This window comes from Rhipicephalus microplus, chromosome 3 (assembly GCF_043290135.1).
Source record: "Rhipicephalus microplus isolate Deutch F79 chromosome 3, USDA_Rmic, whole genome shotgun sequence".
In the NCBI taxonomy this organism is placed as follows: domain Eukaryota; kingdom Metazoa; phylum Arthropoda; class Arachnida; order Ixodida; family Ixodidae; genus Rhipicephalus; species Rhipicephalus microplus.
The window spans coordinates 268,897,820-268,916,966 of NC_134702.1; the positions used below are offsets into that span (position 1 = coordinate 268,897,820).

Here is a 19,147-nt window from a genome sequence, read left to right on the forward strand (position 1 = left end):
GTGACGAACTTGCGCAAGCTACAGAAAAGAGCCATAGAACATATTGCTACTATACACTGTCCTCTACAAAACTTCTTTTTAAAAAATATCATATTATTCCAGTTTTCTCCTTGTACAATTACAGGCTGATGTTGTGTTATAAAAAGCTTGTTAAAGGGAAGCTGAAGGGATTTTAGAATTCAATCAAACTTCATGTTTAGGAAGGATCGACATTATTGTTGGCGATGTCGTAAGTGTTTTCGCGGTTGTAGCATCAGGAGCTTTTTGGCGTTCACTTTTGAGAACTCTCACATCGCTTTTCTAATTCAGAAGGGATCAAACTGCCTTTAGACGCTCCTAAGTCATTTCTTTTAGAAAAGTTCTTCAGCATCCCTTCAAGCATGGCACCAATACCCCCCTTACTCTTGCTAAACTTGACGTAAACTTGAGTGTTCGACAAACCAGGCACAAGAAAGTTTGGCCTGTACCCGGCCCTAGAACTGTTTTATGATGAACAATCATTGTCCTATAGGCTACCTTCTCTACTTGGCTTATTAAACTGTGAAGATATAATTCTTCGTCTAAACAAAACTAACACATTAAACACTTCGCCCAGCTCATTACTTTTCCTGAATAATACATTATGCGGAATTTTGGCCATTCTTCTCATCGATTCTTGCTTTTTCATGTTCATGTACTTCAGGACTATACATTTCAACTATTCTATATTCACTGCCTTGTTACATAAATTTTGTATTACTTCATGTGATGTTGTGCATGTAAGTTTACTTGCTATTATTTTACATGATTGTCTGTCATTCGTGCTGCTTTACCGACATATAACAAAATCGGCATCTCGTGAAGCTCTCTAGTTTTTAGTCCTGTACTTCTCCTACTACAATGAAATACAGCAGACTCACGATAATTCAAGCACAATTCAATTTTTTTATTGGCCCTCTATCCTTTACATATATTTAAAAGCCTCTTAATTCAAACTCCACCGTTCAGTTAATTCATACTTCTTGCTGTTCTATACCAAAAAATATCTGCTGCTCTCCCACTACTATTTAAAAATGTGCATGCATATATAACCATACCAGTCTAAAAATAAAAAAATAGACGCCCTAGGCCTTTAAGGAAAATGACTTTGCTAATAAAGAAATGTTTGAAATGAAGACCACTCATAATAAACTGGGATGCTTCTCAACTGGTAGAGAGAGCTTTGTGCTGAAGGCACATATAGCAAAGAAGCAGTTGGCCATTTACCACTTCTATAAAAGGTCTGATCAGCAGTAAATGGCCAATAAACTTGCAGAATTTACACTTTTCTGTTCATTTCATTGCGTGCAGTTAGCATTCGCACTTGAGAAGTGAAGCCAAAACTAAAACGCAAGAGCGACCGGAAAACCACGACCGCACACGTCTGCCCCTGACCCGGCTGCTGCAGTCGCAACCTTGGGAATGAATTCAATATTGTCTGCTTTCTGAGCACTAAATTTCGTACTGTGTTCTAGTTATTCATGCAAAGTACTAAAATGAAGCAGCTCGCACCTTTTCAAATGTTGTTTCGGGAGATAAGCCAGAAGAAACGACCCGAGTCAATGCACTGGTGGATTCAGCAGGCTGTACACAAACGCGATACACGGGACATGCCGACTCGCTGCTGCTGCACCATCTAATTCCAGAGTTCTTGGCGATCGTAATCCAAGCCAGGATCTGAATGAACGCGTCATCATTGAGACGGTCAAGCTTCGTTGTGCTGCACGGGTAGTTTGCGACTTGAGCCGATGCGAGCCACTCCTAACACCTTTGCTGCCATGTTGAACCTGGAGCCGGCTGGTTAGATCACGTGATTTGATGTAGCGCACCAAAGCCGTGAAGCGGAAACAAAATCTGCTTTCGCATGGCGAAAAAATTGGTCTCGGAACGATTTTCCGGCCACGTGAAAATCGGTCTCAGAACGATTTTTGCATGCCGGCTGTGCGGCGTGGTTTTCTGGCCGCTTGGATGACGAAACAAGCCAGTTTTCGGAGACATTCGCCTCTTTCGCTCTTTTCAAGGCCAAGTGTGAACGCGGCCTCAGGGTCTGAAAATGCTTAAAAATTTTTAAATGTAATAAAATCAATGCCTAATCATAATGTGTGGTGTCACCTTGTGATGCAGGTTTACGGTTTCATAAATTGTTGCTCGGAGAGAAAGCCTCAGAGCCGAGAAATGATGAAGCCATTTAAAGTAAGAAAAGAAAAGTAGAAACTTTAAGCATAATTAAGAGGAACAAAAAAAGATTAAGTTGCAATGTACATACACCTAGTCTAAGCTGACAAACTAAAACAAGTGATGTAAGTTGTCCAGCTATAATGCTTATGAAAATCAACAGTCACCGGTGGCGTTGATGGTGGGTTGAGGCGGCGGATGCTGGTGATGTTTCAGCAGCTGGAGTCACGCGCTGACCAGCACGGCGACGCTTGGCGGAAGACGAGGTAGCCCTTGCCTTAGCAAGAACTGCGGCCGCTTGCTGATGCTGGCTCGTTTCAAGGAGATGATCACCACGCGGAAGGTTCCACCCTCCACGGTTGGTTCGGGATTGGAGTCGAAGCCCGGACACCTGGGACGTGACCTTGAACAGTCACGGCCGGAACTCTGGAAGGCCGGAACTCTGGAAGGCCGCGTACCTCCGAGTACACCGTGGGCAGCTGGAGCGTCCTGGCCTTGCCTGACTTCACGCGGTCGGGTCCGGAACCCGACACCGCAGTCGCGCGACACCCAGGATCTGCACTTCAGCCAGCTTGATGTCGTTCTGCCCCCGACTCGTCTTCCTCTTCTTCTCCCCCTCGTGCATTGGCAGTGCAACCTTTCGCGCACACTTCCTCTTCCTTTTGGCGGGCCGCAGTTTCATGCGTGACGTTTCGCGCCAACGTCACCATCATCTTTCCGCAGCTCAATTGAGAAGCACCGCTGCCGTCGCCTCCGAGCACGTTGTACATAACACCACGGTGCCACCACACTTCACCGACACCACCACTTCACTATACTACACCACACTCCTCCCACCGAGTCTTATGTTTGTATTTCTGATAATTCAAACTTCTTGATAGTTTAAACAAAAGTCAGAGGTCCCTTTGAGTTTGAATTAATGAGACTCAGCTGTAAAATTATTGATTGATTGATTGATTGATTGTACGAAAAGTGCTCTGCAGAAATAATTGCCCTTGGTCTAGTTGGTGCCTACTACTAATCATAGTAAGGCGCAAAAACACAAGGCAGAGACACAAAAACAAACTCCACAGCATCTGTGGTGTGTGTTGCTGTGTCTCTGTTTTGCTGTCCTTGCGCTACAACACAATTTTTATAATAAAAAATGGTCGAATGATTGCATTGCATTTCTTCTACTTTGCTGGCATGCATTTAAGAGAACCACGAGATTTTTTTTTTTTTTTTTTCAACCTACGAGTCTCCCACACTGCTTTATGACTCCAAAGGGCCACCAGTTCTATGGGTTTGCAGCAAAATCTGGACCAGAAATTGCCACATAGTGCACAAAATGTACTAACTGGGCTGGTGCCGACAGCCACTTCAACTTATCCCCTCACATCATAAAATACGAGATCACAGAAATTATTTCAAACAAAATTTACTGTATTACCAAGTTCCAATTAAAGAGGTTTAACTATGAGTGTGCATGAAACTACAATCATCTCAGCAGCTGGTAAGGACAACATTTGGTAGTTTTGGTGCAACTCACCAGAACTTGAACTCTGGTAACCGACGAATAAACGGTCGAAATTCTTCATTGACCCTCGTGGGAAGCTCAGGACCGTCCTCTGTAAAATAGAAAGCGAAATGACAACCACAGGGCTTGTCAGAGAATGACTCATTTCAATGCCACAAAACAATGGTGCCATTTACCTTGTGGACTGGGTAATGGCCCCAATTTCAATGCCCTGCAGCAGTGTCATGCTCAGCTCCACTCATTAGCAGAGAAAAGATATTTCTGGTCACTATGGGACTGGCTACCCTTGCCATAAAAAGGTTGCCAACATTGATACCAGTACGTCTTAAAGAAGCAAGTAGACTCAAACGTTGATAAAACGGATCTGAATATATTGGTTGTAATGAGGTAGGTAAAGAATAGTCATGCAATAAATACAGGGTGAGGAATATACCTTCATAACAAATTTTCTAATATAACAAACTTATTATCGTGCAAGATGCAGCTGTGTTATAGTGACATTTAAGTGTATACTTAAAGGGACCCTGAAGAACCTTTTCGAGTAACCATGGAATGAATTCGCTGGAAGAGCTTATTGCCTCGTTGAATTCAACGCAGCAAAAATTTTAAGAATCCGCCCAGTACGAGCGTAGTTACAAAGATTTTTTTGCACACTGCAAACGCATTTTCCCTTCTCTCGTCCCGACGAAAGCATTGGAAGCTAGGCAGGGAGGAATGGTAGGGGCGAAAAAAAGATACGTCACATGCGCCTTGTGCCCTTGAGCACTGTTTTCTTTTTATTTTTCTTCAGTTGCGTGGCTTTTTCAGTGTGACCGTGCACGAACGCGTGGACAAGTCGTGGATAAGTCGTGGCCTCCCGCAGCGATCTGTGTAACGACCGATCGTGTCATGTTCAAATCAGCCAATGGCTGATAGATGGGCTTTCTACGAGTGATTTGGTACGAGTGATTTTTGAGCGTCTTCCATGATTTGTCAAGAGAAAAGAAAGCAATTTGCAGCTGACTTTGATAACTTATTGTGAATTCCAGGCTGCATGCTGCGCTATAATATTTGGTTCGAGTGTTGTCGGCGCCTCTACTTCAGATCGGCAGCATTTTCTGACCATGCTCAAAAAGTGTTGCAGGGCCGCTTTAAGCTTGTATTTTTAGACTAAACCTAACAAGCCACATTCGTATGAATTTTACTATGACATGCTAGACCAGAAAGAATCACTGATGTGGGTGCTTGCAACAACATGGTCCAATTGCCATTCGCACCTTTTATACGAGCAAACGACGCCCTTTTCCAAAGGGTTCGTTTACTCCTACAAACAAGTACCCTCTACAGAGAAGGCTCAGAGCAAGTGTTCTTGTACCCCGCAAGCCGGCGCTGCTGCGGGTGTGCCCGCCACTCCAAACCAAAATAAAAAAAAGAGAACTACTTTAGCGTGTTGGCAGTGCCACACTTTAAGTTAGCGTCACGTATGCGGGGCTGCGCTGCATATGGAGGCGCTTTACCAAATAGTTTTCCGCAGTATCCTTGTTTGTGTTGTTCACTCTTCATTTGCGAAGCCATGCGCAGGTGTATAGTTTCACTGCACGCGCATGCTGTGGTCCCCGACGACGTTTAGCTTTGCTTTTTTTTTTTACGATAGCAAAATATTGGACATTCTCCGCTGTTTTTTTGCCATTGCCGCTGCCATTCATCGCATATGTATACGTATCTATATATATATATATATATATATATATATATATATATATATATATATATATATATATATATATAAAAGCTCCAGAAAGAAAAAAAAAGCCGCCTGCGCCTAGCGCCCAGCTCGTAACGATGCCCCATTTGCGCTTATCTCCCACGTGTACTTTGACCCGCGGATAGGGTGGGGGGTGGATAGAATAGCGTGCTTTCGACTTTGACCGAAACTATTGCATTTGGTTGCCGGGTGCACAAAGATCACTTCGCTCGCAGGACAAGCGTCGTTTGCGAAAAGAGTGCGCTTTTCAAACACAGCAGGTTTCTGGAAAACGAGAAAATATTGTGATGATTTTCACAACATAGTAGCACCCTCAATTCTTGCCTCACTTGTTCGCCACGCATACAGAAACTTCTCGTGCGGAAGTGAGGCGGCGGCCGTATTTTATCGTTATTCTTGTTATCGATGGTTTGTTTTGATGTTTCGGGGGTAGCTTGCTACAGTGTTTGTTACTAGCTATAATGACAATGGCGGCGGCGTGCGAGGTTGCCGCGAAGTTGGCAAAGTGCGTCGTAGCGCACGCTTTTGGGCGCCCCTGGCAATCAAAGCAGATACCACTGTTGCGATAAAAGATATCCGCAAAACGCTTTTACATACCTGCCATGTTATGGAATTCTGAATCCAGGAGATTTCCGCAAGAGGGGGGGGGGGGGGGGCAATAAAAACGTAAGAACAAACAAACAAAAAACATCGCGAAAAACAAAAGGGGGTGGGAGGAGGGTCTCAATCACAAACGCCAACATCAGAGTTGCGGCCTTATGGTGGCTACAGGTAGCCGAACACACGAGGGTAGAGTTTTTCACAAAGGTGAGAGTCTCAAAGGATCAACACAACTAGCAGAAGCTATTTCAGTCAAAACAACTCGCGTGTGTATTCCTGGGACACAGCTGAACGGACGGGACAGCGCAGCTGGCTGCCGTACAAGCGCAGGTCAAAGTTCTCCTTACGGCTACATTCTTTCGACAGGAACACCAAAACGCGTCTGGCCCCTTTTTATTGCGATAGCAATCATATGGACAGTCCAGGCTGTTTTTTTGCCGTCGCCACCGCCAACGTCCTTCACCCAATATGTATAGGTATCTATTATATATGAACACTCACAGAAAAAAAGCCACCTGCACAGACACGTGCTTATCTTGGTGGGAGAATCTTTCACTACACTTGTTAGTTTGTACTCATCTGCACCTGTGATTATGTATTGTGCATCGTTTTTGTTTGAACATGGCGTTACCTGTCGAGCGGTAAAACCTGTTAGTCTGCTCTCGTACAGCGAGTACAGTTTTCGTGCGTCATTTCTGAGTAAGTAGCGTGCTGCACGTTTCGATCTGCTTGTCGTTCTGAGCGTTACATTCCAAGTTGTTGCTGTCGCACTTATTGCTTGGCCCTTGCGGCGCAACTGCAACTTTTATTTTTTACGTATTTACTGCCTTTAACCTAACGCTGTGTGCCCCCGGAGCTCGCAGATCGTGTCACCGCGACCATAGTTTTGTGCACAACGGTCGCGGCAAACAGTAGTTCATTTTAGTATCCCCATGCACTTGGCTGCGCATGCGCCTTCAAAACTAAGTTGTTTTATGTCATCTACGATAGCATCTGCCACAGGTTTGTCCGCAGAGTTTACGAATAGCAGCGTTGCTTTGACTGGTCGAGCGCACACTTTTGGGGTTTTCTCAGTTACGTTGTCACCATACATGATCGTGTACGGAGCAACAGCGCTTTCGTCCTCAGCAGTTGTGGCAATGACAATCACACGCACTGTAGTGTGCCAGTCGAACGCGTACTTCCAAAGCTTTGAGTACGCTGCTCTCGGCCTTCGTTAGGCGGTTTCCGTGCTACTAAAGATCATATCACCCGCCACGATTAGGAAATGTGTTCGGAACATTCGAATTGAGGCCCAATGAACATAGTAAAATTTGGCTGGGGAATTTAGAAATACATATCTGCTGCAGTTTCGCATCACTGAGATTATACTGTACGTTTACATGAACGCCTCTTAAACTCATTTAGAATAAAATGTGGTAGGTTCGAAAAGCCTGGAGCGGATTTAGCTGCTTTTTTGTCAATGCGGACAGATCAGGCACAGAAAACAGGCACAGGCACACACAGTTGTGTTCTTCAGAGCTTTGGTTGCAGTCCCACCACGAAATGAGGTTGCATTTCCCTGCTCCACAGAAGTACTGGCGGCCAATTTTTGAAAGCAGCGGCAATGGCTTGTTTGCAGGAAGGTAAAAAATTCTCTCATTAGACTCAAGCACTGTCTCCGGTAATTAAAACATCAATTATATTATTTAAATACTGCCGCAATTGCAGTGTCTAGCGATTTCAAGACTTCTGACGTTCCGAGAGCCACATAAAACTGCCCTGCGAGCCTAATGCGGCCCGCGGGTCACAGGTTGTGGACCGTTGAGATAGATGGTTTGGCACAGTTTGGCGCAATTTAAGCTGATTTTATCAGGTTGGCGCAGCAAACCTTATTTGGTACACACTTGCGCAGGAATGGGATCCCTGCTTGTTACGGAACATGGCGGTGATGGCAAAAACTCGCCAAGAGCCTCCATGTAATTACTATCGCAATAATAATGCAGTTTTTTAATGTAAAATGAGCGTTTTGGGTTAGCTCTGCCTTCAGTCCCCCTTTTGTTTATTTGTATTTTTTTCAAACGTTCGTACCGAACCTGCATATAACGAAATTCTCTTTATAACAAATTTTTCCAGGAATTTATTATTTCGTTATATTCAGGTTTAACTGTAAAGAGAAAACATGATTGACAACTCTGTCATAAGAATCGGTATAACACGAAAGTAAACCGTGTCCTTACAGAAGTGTGTGAAAAGTTACTCGCACGCCACAAATGAGTTAGAGTGAAACACGCCTACTTTTCAGCAGGCACGTATTTCAGCTAACGGCACTGCGATAGCAGCAGCGAGGTTTGCTGTTTCCCCAGGTTTGCAGCAAACTGGCAGCAGGTATAGTCGCCAGCTGGTGGCCACTGGCTCAAGAGCGCCTAGTGTGGAGTGCTACCCAGGTCGTCTGCCAGCTACCTAAGGCTAGCATGTGGGCATATGCACGTTGTGGGATGCTGACACTCCCTGTAGAGTTGTTTGCGCCGGGTGGCGCACATGTCTCGCACAGAGGTCGTAGTTCGGGGGTGACAACTACCAGGCAATAGATGGTGTTGTGTTCGCGAGAGCTGGACTCTAATGTGGCCAGGATTAGGGATGGCATTTTCCCGACAGTGAAGGAAGATGGGAGAGTGAGGGTGGAGGCCCAGTCAGAGAAGAACATGGTGGATGCACTGGCCAAAGCTCAGAAGGTTGTAGAGGACAGCAAACAGGGCAGAAATCTCGTCATTATTCATGCTGGACTCAATGATGTGTTGAAGGGCAAGGATCAGAACCTTCCGGGACAGAGGATGGGATGCGTAAGCTCAGAGAAGCCTCTGGGAGTGTGCATGTGACCATATGCACAGTCCCAAAGGTCTGGGGGCAGTCTCGTGGGATTGAAAGGAGGGTAGTGGAGGCCAACTGTGTGATCAGGGGTAAGAGCCGGCAACTCGTATACAGCGTAATGGAAATGGACCAAGATGTGTATGAGCCCGGCGCTCGCCCCTTTGCACAGGATGGCATTCATTACAGAAGTGCGACAGGCAGGAGGGTTGGTAATAGGATGGGTAGTCAAGCGACAGCTTTTTTAGGGGGACCCAGAGCCCTGAGGCCAACAGTGTAGCCAAAGACGGACCTAAAGGGGTCCAAATATTCAAGCCACAGGGAGTCCGTGGGAGAAGAAATCGACGTAAGCACAAGGGCCATGCTAACCCGACATAGGCTATATTAACATGCAGGGTGGCAGGAATAGATTAAAGTGGGAAGAGATAGAAGAGCAGTTGAGACAGGAGGAGCTGATTGTATATGTGGTTGTGAAGACACATCTTCAGGACATGGAACAGCCATCTTGCAATCCGGACTACGTATGGGAATATTGTTATAGAACAGAAGGCAGCAGAAAGGGGAGTGGTATTGGGGCTTTCATACATAAAAGTATGGGTCGGCAAAGAGTCAAGCAGGGATGCATGGAACATTTATGGTTAAGAGGGAAAGTAGCTGGGCGGATGACACTCCTTGGTTTGGTATACTAGTGGACGGGAGCAAAGGCCAGAGAGGAAAACGAGGCAATGGTGGAGTGTATATCAAAGGACATTGAGGAATCAGGAGGAGAGTGTGAGATAACTATACTAGGAGATATGAATGCACACATAGAAGATATAAATGAGCATACTGACCCAACAGGCGAAATGATCATAGATATGTGTGAAAGGCATGATTTGATCATTTGCAACAGTACTGAGAAGTGTGAAGGGCAAATAACATAGGAAGTAGGATGGCTGCAGTCGACCATAAACTATGCACTGATGTCACATAGGATGTATGATAGGCTCAGGGGAATGCACATAGATGAATGTGGCTCCAGAAGTCTGAGTAGTGATCACGAACGTATCAAGCCAAGTTTTGGAAGAGCAGTGAAAGTGGGAAGGAAACAGGATGAGCAGCTACAGGAAAATTATTATTCAGAAAGGCAAAAAGAAATAGCTACTAAACGAATGGAGACAGTAATCACTGACGATAATAAAACAATGTGGACATACACAAATTTAATTAGACTGTTTGAGCTAGAGCTTGCTAAGTCACATGAGAAGTCACCCCGGAAAAGAAGACACAAGCCCAAGAGTTGGTGGGATGAGGAAGTTAAGAGAGCCATATCAAAACGTCAGGAAGCCGCTAGGGAACACAGACATGCTAAGCAGCGGGGTGAACCGACAGACGATGTTGAAAGAAAATGGGACATCTTTTTAAGCTGTATAAGGGAAGCATCCCTTCTGATCAGTGAAAAGATTAGAAGAAAGGAGGCTCAGTGACTGGCAGAAGTACATAAAAATAGTAAAAGCAGCTGCAAAATTTTAGAACCATCTAAACTCCCTAAAAAATCAGACAGGCCTAGAGCAGAGGTTTATAACTACAGCTCTAAGTGCTAGGCTGGAAGGGGATGAAGCTATTGAATATATAAGAACAAGGGTGACAGAAAAATTTACACAAAAAAGTGCCTTATGCACCATAATAGACAAGGATGGATCATAATAGACAAGGATAAATCAAGTGGCACAATGGCTCCATTTTCACGAGAGTGGAAAAGGGCTGACAAGAGGGTTCCTAGTAGTACATCAACAAGCCAACATGGAATTCAAACTATGCTGATAAAGATATTGGGTCTTTATCAAGTCTAAACAGAGTTTGAGAAAGGTAGTGAGCAAAACAATAATCGATGGTGAAGTCCCCGATGGATGGAAACTTAGCAGGATGAGCATGATCTATAAAGGAAAGGGGACAAAGCTGACATAAACAACTACCGTCCTATAACAGTGACATCAGTGGTCTACAGGCTGGCGATGCAGATTATAAAGGAAAGACTGCAGGCATGGATAGAGGATGAGGGGGTGCTGGGGGAACTGCAGAATGGGTTTCGGAAACACAGGAGGTTGGAAGATAATCTGTTTTCACTGACGCAGTGCATCGAAATAGTAGAAAAGAACACAGGCCCCTGTGGCTAGCATTTTTAAATATCATGGGAGCGTACGATAGCGTGGTTCAAGAGGACTTGTGGGAATACTGGACATACTAGGTGTAAAAGATGGAGTCACTAATCTTTTAAAGGATATCTATAAAAGCAACAAGGTAGTTATAAAGTGGGAAAAACAGGTATCCAAGCTCACAGAGGTAAAACGGAGGCTTAGGGAGGGGTGTCCTTTGTCGCCCTTGTTATTCATGATGTACCTACAAGGATTAGAGGCCAAATTAGAAAGAAGTGAACTTGGCTTCAACCTCTCTTTCGTCAAACAAGGAAAACTCATTGAACAGGCACTTCCATCATTAATGCATGCAGATGACATAGTGCTAATGGCCGACAACAAGGAAGATTTGCAAAAATTGATGGACTTGTGCGGTAATGAGGGAGATAGGTTACATTTCAGATTCAGTAAAAAAAAAAAAAATCAGCAGTCATGATTTTTAATAATAATGAAGGTAGTGAGCTTAGGATACAGGAGGTCCTGCTATTGATAACAGATAAATACAAATATCTGGCCGTATGGATAAGCAATAGGACCGAGTACCTAAGGGAACACGAAATATACGTAACAACTAAAGGTAACAGGAATGCAGCAGTGATGAAAAATAGGGCAATGTCGAATTACAATAGCTATGATGTTGTGAGAGGAATATAGAAAGGGGTCATGATTCTGGGTCTGACGTTTGGCAATGCGGTCTTGTGCATAAGATCAGAAGTTCAAGCAAGATTAGAAATTAAGCAACGTGGTATAGATAGGCTTGCTTTAGGGGCTCACGGGAATACACCAAATCAGGGAATACACCAAATCAGGGAGTACAAGGTGACCTGGGATTGACAGCATTTCAGGGCAGGCAAGCCAGCAGCAAGATAAAATTTGAGAAGCGATTGAGAGAAATGGGGGAGGAGCGTTGGGCTAGGGAAGTTTTCAGCTACTTGTACATGGAGAATGTTGATACAAAATGGAGGAAGTGAACCAGAAAATTGACGGCTAAGTACTTAAAAAACAGCAGGGGGCCAAACAAAAAAGAACTATCGGTTAAGAAAAAGGTGAAGCAAATGGAAACTGACGTGTGGAGAATTGGCACGATTAATAAGTCTGCACTAGAGATCTATCAAACTTTTAAGCAGGAAATTGCCAAGGAAAGGATCCATGATAATACTCGGGGTGGTTCTCTACTATTTGAGGCCAGGACGGGAGTATTCCAAACCAAGACATATCGGGCCAGACTTGAAGGGGTAGAAACGGTCTGCAGTACATGCGGAAAGGAGGAGGAAACTGCCGAACACTTGATAATGTTCTGTAAAGGGCTTCACCTTATAGTTCAGGATGATGGCACAGAGTTTTTCAAAGCACTGGGGTTTAGGGACAGGGAGGGCAATATTGACCTTAAGCGGGTAGAATTAACTAGAAGGAGGTTGTCTGATTGATGGCTAAAGTCAAGGCACGAGTGAAAATTAAGCCATTCACGGCAAAGTACCATTTGTCAACTTTACTATTTAAAGAAAAAACAAAGATAAATCTAAGTGTTGGTTCACTAAGTATTATGGCTAGGTGGCATTAGCCACCACCGAATCTAAAGGGGTAGACACATCAATCCATCCATCCATCCATTGGCCACCACTATCGTCATCATCATCATGGTGTAGCGCCGGCGGTGACCCCTGGCGGAAGCAAGCCTTGGTGGTGGGCGAGAGTTGAGCGAGTCTTCTGCGCGTGGCGGCTGCAGCGAACGGTTGTCTCTAGCGTGGGTCCTTGGCGCGTGGTAATGCGGCCTGCGTGCCGGGGTGCCCCACGTGGTAAGTCAAGCGTTGGCGATGCCGCCTTGGGTGGCGTGGCGTGGCGCGTTCGCCAATTCGAGACCCCAACACTGGCTGCCCAACGTGGAGCTCTTGGAGTATCGGGCGACAGTTTCCGCTGTTCGGTGCAACCTTTTGTTAGAGCCGGGGAAGAATAGGCCTAGAGGGGACTTCATTGCTAGCGTCGGCAGTGTGCATTATTGAGAGCGAGAAGATTGGTTGTTGTGGCGTGTTTGAACTTGTTGGCATGTCGAGTTTTTTTTTTTTTTTGCTCGCAAGTGCTTTTTTTTTTCGTTGTTTGATTGGTTTTTTAAGAACGTTGTTCAATTGACGAGAGCCATGTGGTCTGCATCCTGAAGTGAGCAAGGCCTAAAGCATGTGAATTGTAGGCTAGGCCCGAAACGAGTGAGTACGGAAGCCTCGTAGGTGGTCCGATTTTTCTTTAAATAGCTTCTCCTATCTTTTTTGGGCTCAGAGCCGGGCGTCGTTGCTGTCTTGTATTGCGGCTCGATGCCGGGGCGGTGGATGTCGATTGCTCGGTAAGCTGCTGTGTGCGGCGAGCGATAGGGCCACCTCACAGAGTGGATGTCTCCTCGCGGCTGCTACTTCTGCGCCTAGGCTGGGTGGGTGCCGGTTGTTGCCGAGCGACTCATTAGGCCTAAGGCTCTGCGCAGCCGCCTGTTGCACGTGGCACAACTAGGTGGATCGTAGCATTGAGGTGTTGCGCTGTGCTTTTTTTTTCATCTTGTGATGCACGAGTTCGCAAAAAGTGATTTTTGTTTTATTTTGATGGGCGTCTCGGCCGCCGCCGATGTATTGGCTAGCAGTACTGACCATCGTACCACGTGACCGAGAAGCCCGAAGCTCCCTTCTCTAGGCCCTGCTCTATTGTTTTCTTTCGAGTGTTTGGAACGTACGCAGTGAGTGTTGTAATCCTCAGCTGGCTGTTTTCTGTGCATCATCAGTGCCGCTGGCCAAGAATGAGGTCATAAGGTAGGTCGTTGGAGATGCCTGGGACCTGCGCAGCTGCCTGCAGTCCGGCGCCCTCGTGAGTGCTGGTCGCAACTGGAAGACGGGTCAGCATGAGAGACGGATCATCATGCCGACAACAACCTTGCTGTTTCGGGACCGGTACTGAGGTGAAGTCGAGCCGGACAGTGCAGCAGTGTTGACCGGCGGCGGTGTCGTAGTGCACGGGCATAATGCAGAGACATGTGTTGTAATTTTTTTTTTATAGCTTGTGTAGCTGACTTATTTGTTTTCCTAATATGCTTTCATTCAAGGTTGGGGGAATGTGGGGTGCTGACACCTCCTGTAGAGTTGTTTGCACCGGGTGGCACACGTGTCTTGCACAAAAGCCATATTTCGGAGGCGACAACCACCGGGTGATAGGTGGCGTGTTCGCGAGAGTTGGCCACCACTATCGTCATCATCATCATGATGTAGCACCGGCAGTGACCCCTGGCAGAAGCAAGCCTTCTTGGTGGGCAAGAGTAGAGCGAGTCTTTTGCGCGCGGCGACTGCCGCGAACGGTTGTCTCCAGCGTGGGTCCTCGGTGCATGGTACTGCGGCCTTCGTGCTGGGGACCCCTCGTTGTAAGTCAAGCGTTGGCGCCGCCGCCTTGGTGTGTTATTGTGTTTGTCATGTTATTGTGTGTTTGTCGTGTTTTGGGGTGTACGGAAATAGTGGGTACGGATGTCCTAGTGTGTTGATAACAACTGATGTATTGATTCGGCGGACAATATCGTCGTCTAAATTAGTTACATAAATGTATGTATTGTTTCGTTTGTACTGACCGTGTCCACTGTGTCCGTTCACTTCAAGAGCGTGGCGTGGCGCTCGCCAATTGAGACCCCACAGCATTCATTTTCAAAACGCGGTTTGTCCCACTCTAATAGCCCAAGTATGTTTGCTTGTACGGTTGCCCAGCACAGATTTTGCTTTGGTTGGCTGTATATGCTGCATAAGATCAGTTCAGGCACTTGCCCGGAGTGCTGTGTATTGTCATCGAACTCTTTGTCTCCCACAATCATGTCGGTGTAGGTGCCGCATTTTCGCTGAAGCATGTCGTAATGTGCACTTGTCGTCGTTTGAAGAATATTATATATTGTGTAATGCAACGTTTTAGCAACTCAGTGATAAAGTTTTTTAGTGTTGTTAGGTGTTTAGCTGCAGCACTGTTGCTTATCAATTACGTGATAAGCTTTAATTGTGCTTGAGGTAAGCTTATATTGTACAGTAGTCATCACACTACAATAAAATATTTGTCTCGAAAACTCTGACACTTTGGCACATAAATTGTCCCTTTGAAAAGAACAGGAAATGGAATGACATTAATTTGATTACAAGTGGAGTCACTGTGCGCAATGTTTATATTAAGTTAAATTTATGCAGATACATCTGTGTGCCTATCTTAAGGTTTGCCTTCAAGAATTCAGATGGTAAAAATGAATCCAGACAGCATGCCTCCCAAATAGTGTTGGTATCGTATAATGTCATGCAAAATAACACCCTCTTTTTTACAGTAACTTGTGCGCTTTTGGTCCCATGATATAAGCGAACCTTTGTTGCATCACTGTCATACAGATAATCAGTAGAAGAAAGCGGCAAGCTTAAATGGGCCTTGAAACACTTTTTTAAGTAACCATGGGATGAACTCACTGGAAGAGCTTATTGCCTCACAAATTCAAAGCCGCAAAAATTTTAAGAATCTGTCCAGTACGACCGGAATTACAAGATTTGAAGCACGCTGCAATCACAATCTCTCTTCTCCTGCCCCGACGAAAGCGCTGGAAGCTAAGCAAGGAGGTGTGGCAGGAGCAAGAAAAATAGGTCCTGCGAGTCTCGTGACCTTGAGCACTTCTTTCCTTCAAATACGCGTCTTTTTCAGTACGATTGCACGCGTGGACAAGTCACGACCTTCCTTGACGACCTCTGTAACGACCGAGCACGCCATGTATGAATTAGCCAATGGGTGATAGATGGCCTTATATGAGTGATTTTTGAGCATCTTCCATCATTTGTCCAGGAAAGAGAAAGCGATTTCTAGCGGACTTAGATCATTTATTGTGAATTCCAAGCCGTGTGCTGCACTACAGTTAAACCTGCTTATAATGAACTTCCATATAACGAATTCTTTTATATAACGAAGTTTTTCGATTCCTCGCCATTGCTCCATAGAAGCGTATGCGTTTGCGACCTCTATGTAACAAAGTAACAATGGGAGAGAACCTTGATATAACGAAGTTTCCCCACGAACAATCTAGCCCTTGATATCTAAGTTCATTATTACTACTCAAGCGATTCCCCTCCACAGGTTGTTTCATGCTCGTTCAATACGAGTGGTTCACTTTCTGTTTGAGGATTCGACAGCAGTGCTAACACGCGGGAGACGCTAACTTATGCACTTTCCAGGCGATAGAGATGGGCCAACTCATTTGATCGGTGCTTCAGCAACGCTCGTGCGCCTTTACCTGCTTGTAAAGGTTACTATGCGCAGGGGCATGTTATCAATTAATTTAGACTTGTTGCAAAATATGGCGGCGACGGCAAAAGCCCACCGAGAGTGTCCATATAATTGCTATCGCAATAATAACACAGATCTTTTACCGTATAATAAGTGTTTTGGGTTAGCTCTGCCTTCAGCCCCCCCGTTTGTTTAATTTACACCTTTACATTCCAAATATTCGTGTCAAAACTGCATACAACGAAACCTTTTTATAATGAATTCTTTCAGAAAATCAATTATGTTATTACACCCAGGTTTAACTGTATAACATTTGGTGCACATGTTCTCAGGAGCCTCTACTACCAATCGGCAGCGTTTTCTGAGCATGCTCACAGAGTGTTGCAGGGCCCCTTTAACTGCAACATTGTATACTTTCTAACCTTTTTTACTGTAACCTTTTTATACTGTAATAGGAGTAAGAATGAGTGTCCTGAAGCGCCGTCAGCCTTTTAACCTTCGTGAATAAATTCTTCAACTGTACCACATTCATTTCACAGAGAACTGAATAAGAAAAAAAATGTGGATGCATATTCGCAGTTATTTTATCTCATCGCCCATGAATATGACATTTCATTCTCTCTCTCTCTTTTTCTTAGTATCCAAGACCAGCATGCATGAAGCTGAAAATTAATTCAGGTGCACTACAGCAGTGTGTAGTCGGTGGGACACAAGCTTTACACTTATAAATTAATCTATAATAAATGTAATATAGCGGAAAAATGATCACAGCCCCAAGCCCCAACATCTCTTTCAATGGCAGATCGCTTTTCCCTTCAAGTAATAGTAACATTCGGTGAGCTTCGTGCATCCATTCGGCAATGGACGACATGCACATTATGAGTTGGCTGTACTCAACACATTTTATTCGCCTACAACCCGTTCACACCACACACAAAAAAGTGAAACTGCGTACATTTGTATGCGCACCGCCGGCCACCTATCCACACTAGAGATGGTGCTGCCACCTATAGCCCGGTCTCGGGGCAAAAAGCTGGATTATATAACCCTTGGAGCCACAGACTACTAGTCATGGTCTCTGATTACTTTCAGCACTTTAATGTTTCTTCACCCCACTTTTTGAAGGTTTCGTACATTCTACAACCCACCTAATTAGTAGATTTTTCAGTGACCTGGTGACCTTAAGTTAGTGAAGTTTCACTGTTCACCCGTTCACCAGCCCCATGCTCGGACCGTAGCTCACTCATCGTCCTTTTTCGTGCTGACGCCCCAAAGACTGCACCATTCTCTCTGCTGGTACCGTGCGCCACTCCAGCTGGGCACTTTTCAAAACAGAAATTGTCAAGAATTTGTTGAGTTTTTTTTTTTTGACCAGCCCTCATGTAAAACCCTTAAACCAGGGCGTTTGAGGTAACAGAAATAAATAAATAAATATTCATGGTAATGCTACAAGATACTGCAACTTCCAAACTCGAGAGATCTCTGAAGCCTACTTCATGCATATCATTCTGAAGCCTTCTTCAATGCACTGCATGGAATCAGCCTGTGTCAGTTCACCGTAAATAGTGTTAATTAACAAGGAGATACACTGTCTGTGGTCTGAAGCTCCTTGTGTCATCGATAGAGTGAGGCCCATATTCACAGACCAACCTTGGCCTTACCTCCAATTTTTCTTTGACATGCGGTATAAGGGCACAAAAATGGTAACACGGTAAAACATAACGTCAAGATTGGTTCACGAATACTAGCCAACTTTGTATATAGCGCAATAAACACCTAAAACCTATAAAGAAAACTCGAGGCAAGAATAAGGTTGGTTGGTGAATATGTGCCTCGGACACACGCACATTTTTTGAAAACATTTTTCTCTCCCACATAACCCGTACAAATGATCGCATTGTTTGATAGTCGACGCCAGCTCTTCTTCCTGCGTTTTTGGTTTTCACACTGTTTTGTAGTCAAGAAACACTTGGCTGCTGCAGTATTGATGCTGGGATGTGAAGCCAGAGGAAAAAAATTGGGCAGGAGTATTGAACATGAAGTCGTAAAAGTGTCTTATCTAGGTATGCATTCAATGCAGATGATGCTAATGCAGCTAATGTGCAAATATGCTCAGCCAACATGTTAGAAGCCTAATATGTTGCACTTCCCACTGCGACCACTTGGTCAAGTTGGGATGCAAGACGCAAATGCTCTCTGCTAGTCTATTCCTTCTTTGGTGATGCTAAATGCATGTAGGCATTTCCTGCACTGACACAATTCAAAGCCTACTTAAGCTAGCTAGTGATGCCAATGCAGCTGAGCTGTATGACTTGTAGCTTTGTTCGTTAATTTTAACATGGGTCGAGCTCTCTGACCGTAGTCGTCGGTGCCCATGGCTGGATCCACTTTGGGCGTGAGAAAGGCAATGAAGAGGTTGAGGTGGTAGATGCCCAGCGCGTACGTGATGATGTACCAGCCTTGCAGGTACAGGATGCGCCCCAGAAATGCCACCAGCAGCAGCAGGGCCCCCAGCCACCGTGCCAGTGTGTATGGCGTCCACACATCTAGCATCCGTTGATAGCTCTGCAAAATATGCAAAGCAAGTGTCCTTATTAGCTTACATTTCCATCAAAGCCAGCCTTGTCGTTGGCCTAAAGCTCACTCAAGTGGCCCGTCATCCAGTGGCCTTTTCTATGAAACTGTAAACTGCACTGCTCACATGCTCATTTGTGAGCTTCGCAAAGATGCTATCATGGTCTGCTGATTTGAGCAATTTTTGGAGCAGAAAAAAATGCATTTTGGAGCACTTTGGAGCAGCAAAATTTCTCA

General features: G+C 45.0%; 1 protein-coding gene across 4 annotated transcripts in view; it reads right to left on the reverse strand.

The window, feature by feature from the left end:
• LOC119168106 (protein RER1) overlaps positions 1–19,147 on the reverse strand; it is a 107,947-nt gene that overhangs the window by 76,445 nt on the left and 12,355 nt on the right. For all 4 annotated transcript variants that reach the window (XM_037419526.2, XM_037419521.2, XM_037419539.2 and 1 more), the window contains exons 2-3: positions 18,694–18,901; positions 3,722–3,800 (exon numbers count right to left, since the gene is read on the reverse strand). In XM_037419526.2, coding sequence (XP_037275423.1) covers positions 3,722–3,800; positions 18,694–18,901 — 287 coding nt within the window. The remainder of the gene's footprint in view (positions 1–3,721; positions 3,801–18,693; positions 18,902–19,147) is intronic.